Here is a 20,987-nt window from a genome sequence, read left to right as displayed (position 1 = left end):
ACAGTGGAGGAGTGGCCTAGTGGTTAGGGTGGTGGACGTTGAAGAACTGAGTTGGATTCCCACTTCAGGCACAGGCAGCTCCTTGTGACTCTGGGCAAGTCACTTAACCCTCCATTGACCCAGGTACAAATAAGTACCTGTATATAATATGTAAGCCGCATTGAGCCTGCCATGAGTGGGAAAGCGCGGGGTACAAATGTAGCAAAAAAAAAAATTATCATGTTGGGAAGACTGGGTGGCCCTTCCCCAAAGAGCTTACAATTTAAGACGGTAATTCTGCAAAGAGGAGCCTAATTTATTTATTTGCTGCACTTGTATCCCACATTTTCCCACCTATTTGCAGGCTCAATGTCGCTTACAAAATGTTACAACGACATATACACATTATAGAATAAGAATTTGGCAATTAAAATTCAATGCGAAGAAATGCAAAGTGATGCACTTAGGGAGTAGAAATCCAAGGGAGGCGTATGTGTTAGGCGGGGAGAGCCTGATAGGCACGGACGGGGAGAGGGATCTTGGGGTGATAGTATCTGAGGACCTGAAGGCGATGAAACAGTGCGACAAGGCGGTGGCCATAGCGAGAAGGTTGCTAGGCTGTATAGAGAGAGGTGTGACAAGCAGAAGAAAGGGGGTGTTGATGCCCCTGTAAAAGTCGTTGGTGAGGCCCCACCTGGAGTATTGTGTTCAGTTTTGGAGGCCATACCTTGCGAAGGATGTTAAAACATGGAAGCGGTGCAAAGAAAAGCTACGAGGATGGTATGGGAGTTGCGTTCCAAGACGTATGAAGAGAGACTTGCTGACCTGAACATGTATACTCTGGAGGAAAGGAGGAACAGGGGTGATATGATACAGACGTTCAAATATTTGAAAGGTATTAATCCGCAAACGAATCGTTTCCGGAGATGGGAAGGCGGTAGAACGAGAGGACATGAAATGAGATTGAAGGGGGGCAGACTCAGGAAAGATGTCAGGAAGTATTTCTTCACGGAAAGGGTGGTGAACGCTTGGAATGCCCTCCCGCGGGAGGTGGTGGAGATGAAAATGGTAACGGAATTCAAACATGCGTGGGATAGGCATAAAGGAATCCTGTGCAGAAGGAATGGATCCACAGAAGCTTAGCTGAAATTGGGTGGCGGGGTGAAGACGGGTTGGTGGTTGAGAGGCTAGGATAGGGGAGGGCAGACTTATACGGGGTCTGTGCCGGAGCCGGTGATGGGAGGCGGGACTGGTGGTTGGGAGGCGGGAAATACTGCTGGACAGACTTATACGGTCTGTGCCCTGAAAAAGACAGGTACAAATCAAGGTAAGGTATACACATGAGTTTATCGTGGGCAGACTAGATGGACCGTGCAGGTCTTTTTCTGCCGTCATCTACTATGTTACTATGTAATTATGTAATTTCAAAATATAGATACAGATAGGTGCGTAAGAATATCATAGCAATCATATTAACGGAATAATAATTTTACAATAGTTACAAATAAGAGTGCATAAGTAAATCATGTAGGATTGGAAGTGGATTGATAGATAAACATAACGTACTATATCAGGACAAGATATAATATTCAGTCATGTTATTTGAAACCTATTCTATAAAGGAGGCATGAGCACGTAGATTCTGGAGGTACTACTGCTACTACTACTACTACTATTTAGCATTTTTATAGCGCTACAAGGCGTACGCAGCGCTGCACAAACATAGAAGAAAGACAGTCCCTGCTCAAAGAGCTTACAATCTAAAAGACAAAAAATAAAGCAAACAAATCAATTATTGTATACAGGTAGACATGTAACTTACAGTATTCTTTAAGTAATGTGAGTAAGTGTGCACCCTGCCCTCATTCCTCTTACTTGCAAGCTATTGAGGACGTGGCATAGTTACAGAAGAGCACGTAGCTGGATTTCCGCTATTTACACATACATGTGAAGGAATATTTATTTATTTGGATTTTGCTCACACCATTTTCAGTAGTAACTCAAAGTGAGTTACATTCAGTTACACTGGTTATTTCCCTGTCCCTGGAGGGTTCACGATCTAAGTTTGTACCTGAGGCAATGGAGGGTTAAGTGACTTGCCCAGTATCACAAGGAACAGCAGTGGGATATGAACCTAACATCTCTGGATTTCAAGACCAGTGCTCTAACCACTAGGCTACTCCTCTACTCCTGTATTGTACTCGGAGTGGCCTAGTGGTTAGGGTGGTGGACTTTGGTCCTGGGGAACTGAGTTCGATTCCCACTTCAGGCACAGGCAGCTCCTTGTGACTCTGGACAAGTCACTTAACCCTCCATTGCCCCACGTAAGCTGCATTGAGCCTGCCATGAGTGGGAAAGCGCGGGGTACAAATGTAACAAAAAAATATATATATACATGGCACCTTCTTGGTAGAAGTATCGTTCAGTGACTAGCAGGCTTATTTTTGAAAGAGAAGGACGCCCATCTCTCGACAGAAATCGGAAGATGGGCGTCCTTCTCACAGAAAGCCGATTTTGGACGTCCCCAACTGCTTTCCGTCATGGGGATGACCAAAGTTTCCAGGGGCGTGTTGGAGGCGTAGCGAAGGCGGGACTTGGACGTGCCTAACACATGGGCGTCCTCGACCCATAACGGAAAAAAGGGTGTTCCTGACGAACACTTAGACGACTTTACCTAGTCCTGTTTTTCTTACGACCAAGGCACAAAAAGGTGCCCGAACTGACCAGATGACCACCGGAGGGAATCGGGGATTACCTCCCCTTACTCCCCCAGTAGTCACTAACCCCCTCCCACTCTCAAAAAAACATCTTTAAAAATATTTTTTGCCAGCCTCAAATGTCATGCTCAGGTCCATCGCAGCAGTATTCAGGTCCCTAGAGCAGTTTTATTTATTTATTTATTTATTTATTTGTTGTATTCGTATCCCACATTTTTCCACCTATTTGCAGACTCAATGTGACATACAATAATACATCATGACAAGCGTCAATCAAGAGTAGATAAACAATTGGTTACATAAGGAAGAAGAGTAACATAATGGATATAAACAATTCAATAAAGCAGACAAATTATCAACTAACTAGTAAAAAAGGCCCATTTCTGAAGGCAAGGAAACGGGCCCTAGGCAGGCAATTCCCCCTCCCGTGCGCTACGGCCCCTCGACTCCCCCGTGCTGGCGAAAAACGCCCCCCGCCGCCGTTGTGGACTACCTGTGCTGACGGGGGACCCAAACCCCCGACAGCTGAAGTGCTGTTGTGCCCTTCGCGAAGTTCGCGTTGCTTCCGCAATCATCTCCTCTGGAAGTTCCTCTGCGTGCGTCTGACGTCAGACACACGCAGAGAAACTTGCAGAGAAGAAGATTAAGGAAGCAACGCGAAGGGTACAACAGCACTTCGGCTGTCGGGGGTTTGGGTCCCCCGTCAGCACAGGTAGTCCACAACGGCGGTGGGGGGCGGTTTTCGGCGGGCCGGGGGTGAGGTCGACGGGTTCGTGGAAGGGGGGGTCGAGGGGGCCATAGCGCGGGGGGTGACAGATGTACTCCTCCCCTTGCCTTGGAATCAGCTGTCATGACGTCAGTGACGTCAGTGCGTGTCTGCCTAGCAGACCACCTCCAGGGAGCCACGGTCCCAAGCACAGATTGTTGGAGGTGAGAATTATTATATACGTAGGATTAGTGATGTGTTGCAATTCATATTATTGATTATTATGGTAAATGTTGTTAAAAAGGAAAGTCTAGGAAAGTTTTAGTGGATGCAGTGCACTTCAGGCAGGCAGAACCACTTGTTGAGGTAAATGTCTCCAAAACCCACCACAAACCCACTGTACCCACATCTAGGTAGGTGCCTCCTTCACCCATAAGGGCTATGGTAGTGGTGTACAGTTGTGGGTAGTGGGTTTTGGGGGGCTCAGCACACAAGGTAAGGGAGCTATGCACCAGGGAGAAATTTCTGAAGTCCACTGCAGTGCCCCCTAGGGTGCCTTTTTGGTGTCCTGGTATGTCAGGGGGACCAGTGCAGTACGAATGATGGCTCCTCCCACAACCAAAGGGCGTGCATTTGGTCGCTTCGGAGATGGGCGTCCTTGGTTTCCATTATCGCCGAAAATCAGAAACGACCAAGTCTAGGGACGACCATCTGTAAGGACGACCTAAATTTCAAGATTTGGGCGTCCCTGACCGCATTATCAAAACGAAAGATGGACGCCCATCTTGTTTTGATAATATGGGTTTCCCCGCCCCTTCGCCGTGACGTTTTGCGAGGACGTCCTCAGCAAAACTTGGGCGTCCCTTTCGATTATGCCCCTCTACGTGAAGCAATGGAAGATAAATCCCTCAATTCTATAAAGTTGGGCGCCAACTTTATGTTTAGTCTACAAAGTAGGGCATGCAGTTTATAGAATAAGGCCAGTTATGTGCCTAACTTAATTTTTAAATTAGGTGCTAATTGGCCTAAAGAACCAATAATTGCAATTATTGGAGTAATTGGCATTAATTAGGTCTAATTTACAGTTAGGTAAGTAACTGACCATAGGCGATATTTTATCAATTTTGCGCACATTTTCCATAGCACTCAGTTGCAAAGAGGGCATGGATGAGGGCAGGACATGGGTGTGCCTAGGAGTTACACGCGCAGGTAAGAAAATACTGGTAGTTACGTGTGTACCGTTAGGCGCAAGCTGATACGTAAAATTAGCTGAGAAATAGTAGATAACACATGGTCACTTCTTCTTTTTCAAATACTGAACTCCACCTTCAATCTGACTCCTCCATCTAGAGCATGCTTACAACATAATTACGAGACACTGCCACTGGAGCGAAAACAGAAGGGTTTTCCCACTTTCTGGGAAATTCATGCAGCAGAGTGCTAATCTAGCATGTACGAAGTTCGGAGAAAGGACGGGTAAGAATGATTGTCTAACATTTACCTTTTCACGTTGCTGTTTTGGTGTCTTCCAGATCTCCCTTTTAAAACCAGGCTTGTGGGTGGAGACAGTTCCTGTGCAGGAAAAGTGGAGATTTTTGAAAAAGATGAGTGGAGGATGATTTGTCCTGAAGGTCCTGGGACTCAGATGGCTGCTGTGGTGTGCAGAGAGCTGGGCTGTGGTTCTGTTGTTGATGTGGTAAGGGGATCGCATCTCTGGAACACCTCGGGATCAGGGTGGAACAGCGCTTTTTTCTGTCAGGGTTCTGAGCCCCAGCTATCCCAGTGCAAGCAACGTTGGAGAAGCTGGTCTTTTTGTGACGATCCTGAGGACAGGCTCGGAGTCATATGTTCAGGTCAGTTCTTATTTCCTTCTACTGTATTATTCCTATTCTGGGGTTAAGCAGAACTTTAGTTGTTAATGTCACTCCCGCCACTTGACCCAGCAGTGTTTTTCACTTTCCTTAGAATATCACCTTGTCTTTTCTTGCATTCTATTGAGTTCTATTAGTTCTTGTTTCTGGGTCTGTTTTCCCTTTTTGCAATATTATAATTTATTTCAGTCCTTTTCATATTTGTTCTGAAATAAAACTTGTGTATTTTGTATGGCAAAGCATCCTGATTTTTAAAAGGTACTACCTATGAATGGTCTGTTCATATATGAATATGACATCTACTTAAGCTTTGATGAAGATCCATTCTTTAGCTGTCCATGCTGTTTTCTTAGTTTGCACATATCAGTGTAATGCCTGCATGGGGTTCTAATAATCCAATCTTCAGTCGTCCATGCTGTATTCATGCCTTACTTGTATTGGTGTAATGCCTATATGGGGTTCTGTTGAAGATTCAGTCTTCAGATGTCCATGCTGTAGTCATACTTTACCTGTATCAGTGTAATGCCTGCATGGGGTTCTGTTGAAGATTCAGTCTTCAGATGTCCATGCTGTAGTCATACTTTACCTGTATCAGTGTAATGCCTGCATGGGGTTCTAATAATCTAATCTTCAGTCATCCATGCTGTATTCATGCCTTACCTGTATCAGTGTAATTCCTGCATGGGGTCCTGTTGAAGATTCAGTCTTCAGTTGTCCATGCTGTATTCATGCCTTTCCTGTATCAGTGTAATGCCTATATGGGGTTCTGATGAAGATTCAGTCTTCAGATGTCCGTGCTGTAGTCATACTTTACCTGTATCAGTGTAGTGCCTGCATGGGGTTCTAATAATCCAATCTTCAGTCGTCCCTGCTGTATTCATGCCTTCCCTGTATCAGTGTAATGCCTATATGGGGTTCTGTTGAAGATCCAGTCTTCAGATGTCCATGCTGTATTCATACTTTACCTGTATCAGTGTAATGCCTGCATGGGGTTCTAATAATCCAATCTTCAGTCGTCCATGCTGTATTCATGCTTTACCTGTATCAGTGTAATGCCTATATGGGGTTCTGTTGAAGATCCAGTCTTCAGATGTCCATGCTGTATTCATACTTTACCTGTATCAGTGTAATGCCTGCATGGGTTCTAATAATCCAATCTTCAGTCGTCCATGCTGTATTCATGCTTTACCTGTATCAGTGTAATGCCTATATGGGGTCCTGTTGAAGATTCAGTCTTCAAATGTCCATGCTGTATTCATACTTTGCCTGTATCAGTGTAATGCCTGCATGGGGTTCTAAGAATCCAATCTTCAGTCGTCCATGCTGTATTCATGCCTTACCTGTATCAGTGTAATGCCTATATGGGGTTCTGTTGAAGATTCAGTCTTCAAATGTCCATGCTGTATTCATACTTTGCCTGTATCAGTGTAATGCCTGCATGGGGTTCTAATAATCCAATCTTCAGTCTTCCATGCTGTATTCATGCGTTACCTGTATCAGTGTAATGCCTATATGAGGTTCTGCTGAAGATTCAGTCTTCAGATGTCCATGCTGTAGTCATACTTTACCTGTATCAGTGTAATGCCTGCATGAGGTTCTAATAATCCAATCTTCAGTCGTCCCTGCTGTATTCATGCCTTCCCTGTATCAGTGTAATGCCTATATGGGGTTCTGTTGAAGATCCAGTCTTCAGATGTCCATGCTGTATTCATACTTTACCTGTATCAGTGTAATGCCTGCATGGGGTTCTAATAATCCAATCTTCAGTCGTCCATGCTGTATTCATGCTTTACCTGTATCAGTGTAATGCCTATATGGGGTCCTGTTGAAGATTCAGTCTTCAAATGTCCATGCTGTATTCATACTTTGCCTGTATCAGTGTAATGCCTGCATGGGGTTCTAAGAATCCAATCTTCAGTCGTCCATGCTGTATTCATGCCTTACCTGTATCAGTGTAATGCCTATATGGGGTTCTGTTGAAGATTCAGTCTTCAAATGTCCATGCTGTATTCATACTTTGCCTGTATCAGTGTAATGCCTGCATGGGGTTCTAATAATCCAATCTTCAGTCTTCCATGCTGTATTCATGCGTTACCTGTATCAGTGTAATGCCTATATGAGGTTCTGCTGAAGATTCAGTCTTCAGATGTCCATGCTGTAGTCATACTTTACCTGTATCAGTGTAATGCCTGCATGAGGTTCTAATAATCCAATCTTCAGTCGTCCCTGCTGTATTCATGCCTTCCCTGTATCAGTGTAATGCCTATATGGGGTTCTGTTGAAGATCCAGTCTTCAGATGTCCATGCTGTATTCATACTTTACCTGTATCAGTGTAATGCCTGCATGGGGTTCTAATAATCCAATCTTCAGTCGTCCATGCTGTATTCATGCTTTACCTGTATCAGTGTAATGCCTATATGGGGTTCTGTTGAAGATCCAGTCTTCAGATGCCCATGCTGTATTCATACTTTACCTGTATCAGTGTAATGCCTGCATGGGGTTCTAATAATCCAATCTTCAGTCCATGCTGTATTCATGCTTTACCTGTATCAGTGTAATGCCTATATGGGGTCCTGTTGAAGATTCAGTCTTCAAATGTCCATGCTGTATTCATACTTTGCCTGTATCAGTGTAATGCCTGCATGGGGTTCTAAGAATCCAATCTTCAGTCGTCCATGCTGTATTCACGCCTTCCCTGTATCAGTGTAATGCCTATATGTGGTTCTGTTGAAGATCCAGTCTTCAGATGTCCATGCTGTATTCATGCCTTACTTGTATCAGTGTAATTCCTGCATGGGGTTCTAATAATCTAATATTCAGCCGTTCGTGCCTTACATGTATCAGTGTAATACCTCCAGGAGGATTTGATGAACAGGAACTGACAAATTAGTCCATGACTTACTGGTGAAGGTATACATGCACTCACCATATAGCACTCTCCCTCCCCCTTCCCCCCAGCTGTATCTGCATAGTAACATAGTAACACAGTAGATGACGGCAGAAAAAGACCTGCATGGTCCATCCAGTCTGCCCAACAAGATAACTCATATTTGCTGCTTTTTGTGTATATCCTACTTTGATTTGTACCTGTGCTCTTCAGGGCACAGACCGTATAAGTCTGCCCAGCACTATCCTCACCTCCCCACCACCAGCCCTGCCTCCCAACCACCGGCTCTGGCACAGACCGTATAAGTCTGCCCAGCACTATCCCTGCCTCCCAACCACCAGCCCCACCTCCCAACCACCGGCTCTGGCACAGGCACAGACCGTATAAGTCTGCCCAGCACTATCCTCACCTCCCAACCACCAGCCCTGCCTCCCAACCACCGGCTCTGGCACAGACCGTATAAGTCTGCCCCGCACTATCCCCGCCTCCCAACCACCAGCCCCTCCTCCCAACCACCGGCTCTGGCACAGGCACAGACCGTATAAGTCTGCCCAGCACTATCCTCACCTCCCAACCACCAGCCCTGCCTCCCAACCACCGGCTCTGGCACAGACCGTATATGTCTGCCCAGCACTATCCCCGCCTCCCAACCACCAGCTCCTCCTCCCAACCACCGGCTCTGGCACAGACCGTATAAGTCTGCCCAGCACTATCCCTGCCTCCCAACCACCAGCCCCGCCTCCCAACCACCGGCTCTGGCATAGACCGTATAAGTCTGCCCAGCACTATCCCTGCCTCCCAACCACCAGCCCCGCCTCCCAACCACCGGCTCTGGCACAGACCGTATAAGTCTGCCCAGCACTATCCCCACCTCCCAACCACCAGCCCCACCTCCCACCACTGGCTCTGCCACAGACCGTATAAGTCTGCCCAGCACTATCCCCGCCTCCCAACCACCAGCTCCTCCTCCCAACCACCGGCTCTGGCACAGACCGTATAAGTCTGCCCAGCACTATCCCTGCCTCCCAACCACCAGCCCCGCCTCCCAACCACCGGCTCTGGCACAGACCGTATAAGTCTGCCCAGCACTATCCCTGCCTCCCAACCACCAGCCCCGCCTCCCAACCACCGGCTCTGGCACAGACCGTATAAGTCTGCCCAGCACTATCCCCACCTCCCAACCACCAGCCCCACCTCCCACCACTGGCTCTGCCACAGACCGTATAAGTCTGCCCAGCACTATCCCCGCCTCCCAACCACCAGCTCCTCCTCCCAACCACCGGCTCTGGCACAGACCGTATAAGTCTGCCCAGCACTATCCCCGCCTCCCAACCACCAGCCCCGCCTCCCGATCTTGACTAAGCTCCTGAGGTGAATTACTATTTCTCTACTTATTCAGAGAATTCCCTCAACTGTCTTATGTTACATACTCTCTACCAATAACAACTATAGATAATTCAAAATCTTTATTGTTTCACTTCTCAAACATATCAAAAAAACCATGTACTATTAAAACCTAAAAAGCTTTCATACTAACACCTCATGCAGGCAAGATCTCTACACAGTGTCACGTACCGATACTTCATTCTTGCATTTCGTTTTCATCTAGACATTCTGTATTCTTTTCTTGTTAATGTTTTGAATGTATTTTTCCACATTCCAGCTTCATGCTTTTCAACAGAACATAGGAAAGTGGTGGAAGCATGAAGCCTCTCCACAGTGACACTGTGTAGAGAATTTGCCTGCATGAGGTGTTAGTGTGAAAGCTTTTTAGTCATTGGTGAGGCCCCACTTGGAGTATTGTGTTCAGTTTTGGAGGCCGTATCTTGCTAAAGATGTAGAAAGACTGGAAGTGGTGCAAAGAAAAGCTACAAAAATGGTATGGGATTTGCGTTGCAAACTGTACGAGGAGAGACTTGCCGACCTGAACATTTATTATTATTAACATTTGTATAGCGCTACCAGACGCACGCAGTGCTGAACACCTGATATAGAGAGACAGTTCCTGCTCAATAGAGCTTACAATCTAAAAATACAGACAGACAAGACAATTAAGGGCGAGGGCAAGTACTGGATGAGAAGGAACAAGGGGAGGTAATTGAGTAGTAGCTAGGAGCCAAAAGCAGTGGTGAAAAGGTGGGTTTTCAGCATAGATTTGAAAACAGGTAGATGGAGCTAGACGTACAGGCTCAGGAAGTCTCTTCCAGGCATAAGGTGCCGCGAGGGAAAAGGGACGAAGCCTGGAGTTGGCGGTAGAGAAGGGGGACGACAAGAGAGATTTGTCCAGTGAGCGGAGTTCACGGGGAGGGATGTAGGAAGAGATGAGAGTGGAAAGGTAATGGGGGGGCTGCAGAATGGATGCATTTAAAGGTCAGTAAGAGAAGTTTGAACTGTATTCGGAAGCGGACAGGGAGCCAGTGAAGTGACTTGAGGAGTGGGCTAGTGTGGGTATAACGATTTTGGCGGAAAATAAGCCATGCTGCAGAATTTTGGACAGACTGGAGAGGAGAGAGATAGCTGAGAGGAAGACCAGTGAGAAGTAAATTGCAGTAATCCAAACGAGAGGTGACAAGGGTTTGGATAAGGGTTCTGGTATACCTTGGAGGAAAGGAGAAACAGGGGTGACATGATGCAGACGTTCAAATATTTGAAGGCATTAATCCGCAAATGAACCTTTTTCGTAGACGGGAAGGTGGTAGAACTAAAGGACATTAATTGATTTGATTTGCTTACTTTATTTTTTGTCTATTAGATTGTAAGCTCTTTGAGCAGGGACTGTCTTTCTTCTATGTTTGTGCAGCGCTGCGTACGCCTTGTAGCGCTATAGAAATGCTAAATAGTAGTAGTAGTAGTAGTACATGAATTGAGGTTGAAGGGGGGCAGACTCAGGAGTAATGTCAGGAAGTATTTTTTCACGGAGAGGGTGGTGGATATGTGGAATGCCCTCCCGCGGGAGATGGTGGAGATGAAAACAGTAATGAAATTCAAACATGCGTGGGATAAACATAAAGAAATCCTGTTTAGAGGGAATGGATCTATGGAATTTTAGCGGACATTAGGTGGCGACGCCGGTATTTGGAGAATAAAACCGGTGCAGGGCGGACTTCTACGGTCTGTGACCTGAGAAAGGCAGGGAGAAATCAAACTCGGATATACATATAAAGTATTACATACCATGTAAAATGAGTTTATCTTGTTGGGCAGACTGGATGGACGGTACAGATCTTTATCTGCCGTCATTTACTATGTTACTATGTTAATAGTAGATGGTTTTTTGATATATTTGATATGTGAAACAATAAAGATTTTGAATTATCTATAGTTGTTATTGGTAGAGAGTACGTAACAGTTGATACAGCTAATATTGGAATATATATACTCTGGTTTTTGTATTTTGTCAACTATCTTATGAGGAAATGAAAGATTCAACATCCTACTCTAGCATTTTCCTGCACCTCCATGGCTGGTGAGGTTTCTCTGAGATCAAGTAAAGAATGAAAGAAAACATTCCTCAGTTCAAGACGGAAAAGGTCAGGTAATAGAGTGGAAACAATTCTCCAAGGGAAACCTCCCAACTCCCTGTGCAGTTAGGAAAGTTAGTGAGGGTTATTCCCAGGGCTTTTTTTGAGGGGGTACTTGGGGGTACTGAGTACCGGCACCTTTTCCATTGTCTCCTAAAACTGACCCATGGAACCCAAATTTTAATGATAGAGCTCAGACTCTACACACCAATTCTGCCTTGTCATAGATTCTGTGATTGGTTGCAGGGGGCCTGGCTATTATGGGGTGGGTCCCTCAGTGATCACCCCACCCCTGAAGGTTGGCCTAGCATTTGAGTACTGGCACCTTTTTTGCTAGAAAAAACACACTGGTTATTCTCATCTGGGGATCGCTGTAGCTTCTTAGGCTCTTTCTGAACTTGGCCCCCCTGCCTCTCCCCTCTGTCTCTGCATTTTGGATCCTGTCTGAACAAACAATTGATTGCCACTGAATTTCCCAACAGCTGGTTGCAATCCAGAAAGTCCTGGCGAAAGGAAGCAGTGTCCACGCCAGAGGCTTATGCAATGTATACCCCCAGCCCTAAAAACTATGGACAATCTAAGCAACTTTCGCAAATCTCTGAAGACACATCTCTTCAATAGAGCCTACAAAAAGACCCCTTGAAGACACAAATCATCTCCTAAACTATCCAATCTAACACCATCTTCTCTAATTCCTCATCCATCTTCTGATTACTTTTGATTGTATCCAATATCCTGCCATGACTTTGTCATAACAACACTCTGTAAGCCACATTGAGCCTGCAAATAGGTGGGAAAATGTGGGGTATAAATGCAATAAATAATCTACTATAATAAAACGCAGCCTCAACGTTCTGAGGACACTGACGTCACTGAAGTCACTCACACACCGGTTCGTGGTTTCATGGTGGTGAAGCCACCACACCATCTTCATGCCCCGCCCTCACGTCACACGTGATGACGTCGAGGGCGGAACACGAAAACAAATTAACGCACGTGTTTCCCTACTCCTCCCCTTCCAAGAAATCCCAGCCGCCGCTGACGTGCATATCAACCCCACCCCTTTCGCCACATAGCCCCGGCCACGGTTGCACACGCTTAACCTCACCAACCTCCCTCCCTTCCTGTCACCTCCCCTCCCCTTACGCGTGTCTCCCTGGTGGTCTAGAGGTACCCTACTCCTCCCCTTCCAAGAAATCCCAGCCGCCGCTGACGTGCATATCAACCCCGCCCCTTTCGCCATATAGCCCCGCCCACGGTTGCACACGCTTAACCTCACCAACCTCCCTCCCTTCCTGTCACCTCCCCTCCCCTTACGCGTGTCTCCCTGGTGGTCTAGAGGTACCCTACTCCTCCCCTTCCAAGAAATCCCAGCCGCCGCTGACGTGCATATCAACCCCGCCCCTTTCGCCATATAGCCCCGCCCACGGTTGCACACGCTTAACCTCACCAACCTCCCTCCCTTCCTGTCACCTCCCCTCCCCTTACGCGTGTCTCCCTGGTGGTCTAGAGGTACCCTACTCCTCCCCTTCCAAGAAATCCCAGCCGCCGCTGACGTGCATATCAACCCCGCCCCTTTCGCCATATAGCCCCGCCCACGGTTGCACACGCTTAACCTCACCAACCTCCCTCCCTTCCTGTCACCTCCCCTCCCCTTACACGTGTCTCCCTGGTGGTCTAGAGGTACTTGTTCCATCGGCCCAGGAAAGAAAGAGCCCCCTCTTTCCTCCCGTAGCGGTGGCTTCCTTGCTGCATGGTGTGGGAGTCCGGCTCTCGGCGTTTCAAAATGGCCACCGAGAGTTCAAGCTGCCTCGCGAGACTGCAACTCTCGGCGGCCATTTTGAAACGCCAAGAGCCGGACTCCCACACGATGCAGCAAGGAAGCTACCACCACCGCTACGGGCAGGAAAGAGGGGGCTCTTTCTTTCCTGCCCCCACCGAACAGGTATCTCTAGACCACCAGGGAGACACGCATAAGGGGAGGGGAAGGGAATCCCCTGCCCGCTAGTGCCCGTTTCATCGCCACCAGAAACGGGCCATTTTTACTAGTATATATATATTGAAATAGTCTTTATGAAAAGTTGTTAATAGAAGGTAGATCCTCAATGAAATAAAAGAATACATATGACACATTTTCTACAATTCTTTCTGATTATAAAAGAAAAAGAACAGCAGAATTTTACATTAAAAAAAGAATCTTTTACTCTGTATTCTGTGTTGTTTGTAACTTAAAACCCTTTTTATGATGGCGGTTTAGTCCTTGAAACCTTCTAAAACCTGGCTCTTCCTTATTGAAGCAAGCAAGCGGGACGTGACATTCACTTGGGTTACTAAAATGTAATCTGGCTGCAGTATTTGTATTACAACACAGGAGAATTAATTACCAATTCCTGTCTTAGAACCACCTGAATGTACGCACTTCTTACTCAGGGGCAGTAAGACTTCGGACATATGTGTAACAGCTGGGTTTCATGGTATTCATCTCGGCGGCTGCCAAGTCAGGACTCAGGAGCATGAGAACTACCTGCTACATAACAGTATTTATTTCAAGGACTGGGCCAGGACTGGAGATCTCCCCAGGAGGCTGGAAATGCACTGCCCACTCCTGTCTGCCAATAAAGCAGACAGTACTCCTGTTCTAAATAAATTACAAAATCTTTATTAGTGAAAACAAACCAGTGCATTAAAAGAATGACCAAATAGTATCCCTGCAACTCACTCACATTGCCATCCACACCAGACTTATACCCTGGTCACTGTTAATATATGGCCTGGCTTTAAGGCTACCACTGGAATAGTGATGGCCAAAGCTATGCAGCCTAAAACAACTGAAAAAGTACTGACTAGGCCAAACAACAAGTAAATGATTTAATATTTGAGAATCTGCAAAAAGCAGGTCTGAACAATGAGTCCTGACACAAACTGGTACAACTTTTTAAATCAAATACAGCACCTGTAATGAAAGAATGATGGATCAGATGAATAAAATGGAGCTTATTAATTTTGTATAAAATGATACAGAGGTCATACAGAGTTCTTAAGATGGTGTGAAAAGTATTGCAACAGGGAGATGTGAAACTGTTATCTCAACGCTTCCCAAAACATGCTGATAAGACCGCGTGGGAAAGTATGATCTCAGAAAGTGAGAAAGATTAGGAGCAAGGTTTCTCACCATTCACTTCTATGGAGAGGTTTGTGTATAAAAGAGGGGAGATTTTGCCTTAGTTTTGGTCTCCTCCCCAACGCTTCTCTCAGACGGCAGGGCGCTGTGCAGATAAACCCAGAATCTGATGTCTGTATTTGTATCAACTTAAAGACTTGTCTTTGGGTAAGGAATAAAATGTACCTATCTATTTAAACCTATCTCTGTCTCTATTTTTATTGATTCTATCTTCTCTTTACCTAACATTTAGCCTAAGGTAGATCACATACAAGTGATACTCAGTTTTGGACAGAAAGCAGTAGTTATGGGAATTAGTTTTCAATTACGGCTCCTAATGCCACCCCCTTATGATTGGGTGACAATGGAGGTTAGAGAAACTATACAGAACCTGATATATGAACTAAGTACCTTTAGTCCCCCCGTGTGACGGAGTCAGAAAGAGGTCTAACAGAGGGGGGATAAAAACATCACATTTGTAAATCCCACAAAGAACATCTATCTCTATATATAAAAGGCACCTTCAACGTTCCAATGAAGCCTCAAGCCGGATGAGGCGCCCGAGATATCCAGTTTGGCACTGCAGTCACTGTAGCTCCGCCCTCGCGTCAAAACGCGATGACGTTGAGGGCGGGGCGGCGAAGGCACAACGCGCGAGTCTGACATTCACTTACAGCAGTGGGGAGAGCGCTGCGAACATTCATCGCAAACTCGCAACTGAAGTGAGTGAGGGAGGGACGGAGGGAGGGAGGAAGAGGGGGGGTGTGGAACTCAGAAGGAACGGACGGAGGGGGGTCTGGAACTCGGGAGGGAGGATGGTGGGGGGGGTGTTACCTCGCTAGCGCCCGTTTCATTTTTTCCCGAAACGGGCATTTCATACTAGTTGAACATAAACCCTATATTGCAGTGGAGTTTTTTTTCTTTCTTCACTTGAGAACTTGTTGGATACAAAGATCAGCAATGTTCAATATCTGCTACAATTATTAAGAACTGGGTTTTGTGTGCCCTTGTGTTTTTTTTTAGGGCTCACTGACCTGATCTTTATTGAGATTGTGCTCTGATGATACACAGAGACTGAAGAAACTGCAATTTAGGGTTTATGTTCAATGTTCTTTGTGGGATTTACGTACATATGTGATCAGGGTATAAGTCTGGTGTGGATGGCAATGTGAGTGAGTTGCAGTGATACTATTTGGTAATTCTTTTAATGCACTGGTTTGTTTTCACTAATAAAGATTTTGTAATTTATATAGAAGTTTGTTGTTAATGTTTTAGGTACCTCCTATTATATATATATATCCCCTATTAGGATTAAGATTTTGCCAATAAAGCAGGCCACACTGCGGGACATGCTCTGAAGCATATACACTTAACCCCAGATTCTAAGTAGGTCGCCCTGATGAATGCATACACTAATTAGTAGATTAGATGCATTTATTAATTGTTGGAGGTAATTAGCAGTAATTAGGAGATATTATGCATAGACAAACTCATAAGTAGATTAGGTGCATCTATTAATTATTGGAGTTAATTGGCAGTAATTAGATTTTTATGTATGGATAAACTAATAGATTAGGAATATACAATTAATTGTTGGAGGTAATTGGCACTTGGCAGTAATTAGGAGTTACACGTGCATAAAATAATTAGCAGATTATGTGCTAACAATTGTTGGAGTTAACACTTAGGGGCCCTTATACTAAATGGGATGCAAAGAACAAACCTTAAAGAAACTTCAGACCACACAAAACACGGCAGCAAGACTCATCTTCGGAAAAACCCGATTTGAAAGTGCAAAACCCCTACACCAAAAACTGCACTGGCTCCCAATCAAAGAACGCATCGCCTTCAAACTCTGCACTATGTTCACAAAATTATCTATGGTGAAGCACCGGGATACACAACAGACTTGATCGACCTACCAAACAGAAACGCATCCGAATCAACACGAACGTACCTAACTCTCCACTACCCAAGCTGCAAAGGACTCAAATACAAATCAACTTACGCGTCCAGTTTTTCCTACATTAGCACACAACTGTGGAACGCACTACCAAAAGCCTTGAAAACTACGTATGACCACTTACGCTTCAGAAAAACACTAAAAACTAACCTGTTTAAAAAGGCATACCCTACCGATCCAACATAAATGCCTGATCTCTGCAACACAACGACACTAAAGTTTATAATAGACATTACACGACTCTTCCATTGCACGATTCCTTTATGTGGCCCTACCACACGAACCTTCATCCTACCACAACAACACCTTGTATTTGTTTACTCTGGAGTCTGCACACAGCTCTCCGGCACGATGTAAGCCACATTGAGCCTAAAAATAGCTGGGAAAATGTGGGATACAAATGTAACAAATAAACAAACAAATAAATAAACAAGCCTTGGTAGGCTCTACGCGCGTGCAGCATGTGCGCAAATTACTACTACTACTACTACTACTATTTAGCATTTCTATAGCGCTACAAGGCATACGCAGCGCTGCACAAACATAGAAGAAAGACAGTCCCTGCTCAAAGAGCTTACAATCTAATTGACAAAAAATAAATAAAGTAAGCAAATCAAATCAATTAATGTGAACGGGAAGGAAGAGAGGAGGGTAGGTGGAGGCGAGTGGTTACAAGTGGTTACGAGTCAAAAGCAATGTTAAAGAGGTGGGCTTTCAGTCTAGATTTAAAGGTGGCCAAGGATGGGGCAAGACGTAGGGGCTCAGGAAGTTTATTCCAGGCGTAGGGTGCAGCGAGACAGAAGGCGCGAAGTCTGGAGTTGGCAGTAGTGGAGAAGGGAACAGATAAGAAGGATTTATCCATGGAGCGGAGTGCACGGGAAGGGGTGTAGGGAAGGACGAGTGTGGAGAGATACTGGGGAGCAGCAGAGTGAATACATTTATAGGTTAGTAGAAGAAGTTTGAACATGATGCGAAAACGGATAGGGAGCCAGTGAAGGGTCTTGAGGAGAGGGGTAGTATGAGTAAAGCGACCTTGGCGGAAGATGAGACGGGCAACAGAGTTTTGAACCGACTGGAGAGGGGAGAGGTGACTAAGTGGGAGGCCAGCAAGAAGCAGATTGCAGTAGTCTAAACGAGAGGTGACAAGGGTGTGGATGAGGGTTTTTGGTAGAGTGCTCGGAAAGAAAGGGGCGGATTTTACGGATGTTGTAAAGAAAGAAACGACAGGTCTTGGCAATCTGCTGGATATGAGCAGAGAAGGAGAGAGAAGAGTCAAAGATGACCCCAAGGTTTCGAGCTGAGGAGACAGGGAGAATGAGAGAGCCATCAACAGAAATAGAAAACGGGGGGAGCGGGGAGTTGGGTTTGGGGGGGAAAATGAGAAGCTCGGTTTTGGTCATATTTAATTTCAGGTGGCGTTGAGACATCCAGACAGCAATGTCAGACAAGCACGCTGAAACTTTGGTTTGGATGCAAGGTGAGATATCAGGGGTAGAAAGGTAGATTTGGGAGTCATCAGCATAGAGATGGTAGGAAAAGCCATGGGATGAGATTAATGAGCCAAGGGAAGAAGTGTAGATAGAAAAGAGGAGGGGACCAAGAACAGAACCCTGAGGTACGCCGACAGGCAGAGGGATAGAAGTAGAAGAGGATCCACCAGAGTGAACACTAAAGGTGCGGAGGGAGAGGTAGGAAGAGAACCAAGAAAGGACAGAGCCCTGGAATCCAAGTGAGGACAGGGTATCGAGAAGTATGCTGTGATCGACAGTGTCAAAAGCAGCGGAAAGATCAAGAAGAATGAGGATGGAATATTGACCTCTGGATTTAGCCAGTAATAGGTCATTGGAGACTTTAGTAAGCGCAGTTTCGGTTGAGTGGAGGGCGAAAACCAGATTGTAGTGGGTCAAGAATAGCATGTGAGGAGAGAAAATCAAGGCAGTGGCGGTGAACAGCACGCTCAAGTAATTTGGAGAGAAAAGGAAGGAGGGAGATGGGTCGGTAATTAGAGGGACAAGTAGGGTCGAGTGAAGACTTTTTAAGGAGAGGTGTGACCACAGCATGTTTAAAGGCAGCAGGGACAGTCGCAGTGGAAAGTGAGAGGTTGAGAATGTGACAGATAAAAGGAATAAGAGTAGGAGAGATGGCATTAAGAAGGTGGGTGGGAATGGGATCAGAGGAACAGGTGGTACATTTTGAGGAAGAAAGGAGAAGTGTAGTTTCCTCAATAGTAACTTCAGGAAAGGAGGAAAGGGAATGAGGGGAAGGAGAGAGAGGGGAACGGACTAGTGGAGGGAGAGGTGGTGAGGTAGAGAAAGCAAGGTTTATCTTTTGAACCTTGTTGTGAAAGAATTCAGCAAGGGTCTGAGGAGATAATGAAGGGGGAGTTGGGGGAGGGGGCACCTTGAGGAGAGAGTTCAATGTGCTGAAGAGAAGTCGAGGATTAGAGCCAAGAGAGTTGGTCAGTTGGATATAATAATCCTGTTTGGCACGTAAAAGAGCAGATTGGAAGGAGGTCAGCATGAACTTAAAGTGTAAGAAATCAGCAAGGGCCCGAGATTTCCGCCAGAGGCATTCGACGGAGCGGGTACAGGAACGTAGGTAGCGGATATTAGAAGTCAGCCAAGGTTGGGGTTTTGTACGCCTTACAGGGCGGGTCATCAAAGGTGCAAGAGTGTCTAAGGCAGAGGATAGAGTATTGTTGTAAGAAGAAACAGCCTCGTTGACAGACGTGGATGGTGCCACAGTAGAGAGGAGGTTTGAAACATGGGAGGATAGAGATGAAGGGTCAATATCGTAAAGATTCCTAGATAAATTAGATAGGATAGGACGGGACTGGGAGGGAGGAGATTTAAGTGTGAAAGTTATAAGATGGTGATCAGAGGAGGGATGATCAGAGGCAAGGAAACTAGAAGGTGAACAGTTGGAGGAGAAGATGAAATCAAGACAGTGACCATTTTGATGAGTGGGGGAGGTGGAGCATAGTTGGAGATTAAAGGACGACGTTAAAGCGAGTAACTTGGAAATATAAGAGTTGGAAGGATCATTAGCAGGAATATTAAAGTCACCAAGGATGAGAGAGGGGGAGGAAGGATCATGGAAGAAGGCAAGCCAGGCGTCAAAGTCACTGAGAAAGGATGAAAGGGACTTATCAGGGGGACGATAAATGACTGCTATTCAAAGAGGCAGAGGAGAGAAAAGGCGGATAGAGTGGACTTCAAAGGAGGAAAAACAGTGAGATTGAGGTGGAAGAAGGGGTTGAAATCTGGAGGAGGGAGAGAGAAGTAGTCCAACACCGCCCCCACGGCCAGCAGGGCGAGGAGTATGTGAAAATAGATAACCGCCATGGCACAGGGCTGCGACTGAAGCAGAGTCATCAGGGCAGAGCCAGGTTTCTGTTATGGCGAGCAGATGGAGGTGACGCGAGATAAAGAGGTCCTGGATATAGGGGAGTTTGTTACAGATAGAGCGGGCATTCCATAGGGCGCAAGAGAAGGGCAGAGAAGAGGAGGGGAGTAGAGGAATAGAGATGAGGTTAGAGAGGTCACGGTGAGATCTGTAGAGTTTGGATAATAGTTGGTGAGGAGGGCCAGGATTCGGATTGATGTCACCAGCTGAGAGTAAGAAAAGGAGTAAAAGAGAGCGGAGGAGAGTAGGAGAGGTGTGGCCACGAAGGCGTCGAAGGCGAGAGGTATTTAGGTGGAATGGGGAAGGCAAAATGGAGGGAAGAAAGAGACGGAGATTAAAAGCCAAGAGGGAGGAAGAGGGTAGGAGAGAAGGTGAGGTGATGATGTCAATGGATGGGAAGTGAGTTCCTGTAGCGGAGAGAGGTAGGGGGTGAGGGAAAAGATTAGGAAGGGACAGAGCTAGGAAGAGAATGTGAATAGGGGCCATAAACGATTAAGGTACTTTAGCAACTGGAAAAAGATTGGCGCGCGGCACCTAGAGCGGAGGCTCTGAGTGGATCGGAGTGGACCTGGGTGTCACCCCGGAGAAGGCTGTAAGGATATGCAGATGAGCTGCAAGTCCTCCACAGCACCTGAAAGGCAGCCGGTGGTAGAGGTGGGCACCTCTCAGCTGAGGAAAGGCTTACCAGGGGTTAGGCCGAAGCCAGCATTCCTCCCCCTGAGGCCAGCGTGCCCCCCTGGCAGTAATTTCAGATTTGGAATGTGCCCATAATGCCTG

At 46.1% G+C, this 20,987-nt stretch overlaps 1 protein-coding gene across 1 annotated transcript in view; it reads left to right on the top strand.

Annotated features, from left to right (window-relative positions):
* LOC115461775 (CD5 antigen-like) overlaps nucleotides 1-20,987 on the top strand; it is a 73,653-nt gene that overhangs the window by 33,454 nt on the left and 19,212 nt on the right. Inside the window, exon 5 of the mRNA XM_030191820.1 lies at nucleotides 4,935-5,255. Within this exon, the coding sequence (XP_030047680.1) occupies nucleotides 4,935-5,255 (321 nt within the window). The remainder of the gene's footprint in view (nucleotides 1-4,934; nucleotides 5,256-20,987) is intronic.

This window comes from Microcaecilia unicolor, chromosome 2, assembly GCF_901765095.1.
Source record: "Microcaecilia unicolor chromosome 2, aMicUni1.1, whole genome shotgun sequence".
Taxonomy (NCBI): Eukaryota; Metazoa; Chordata; class Amphibia; order Gymnophiona; family Siphonopidae; genus Microcaecilia; species Microcaecilia unicolor.
The sequence above is the reverse complement of the archived record's forward strand: the minus strand, read 5'-3'. Positions and strand labels throughout refer to the sequence as shown.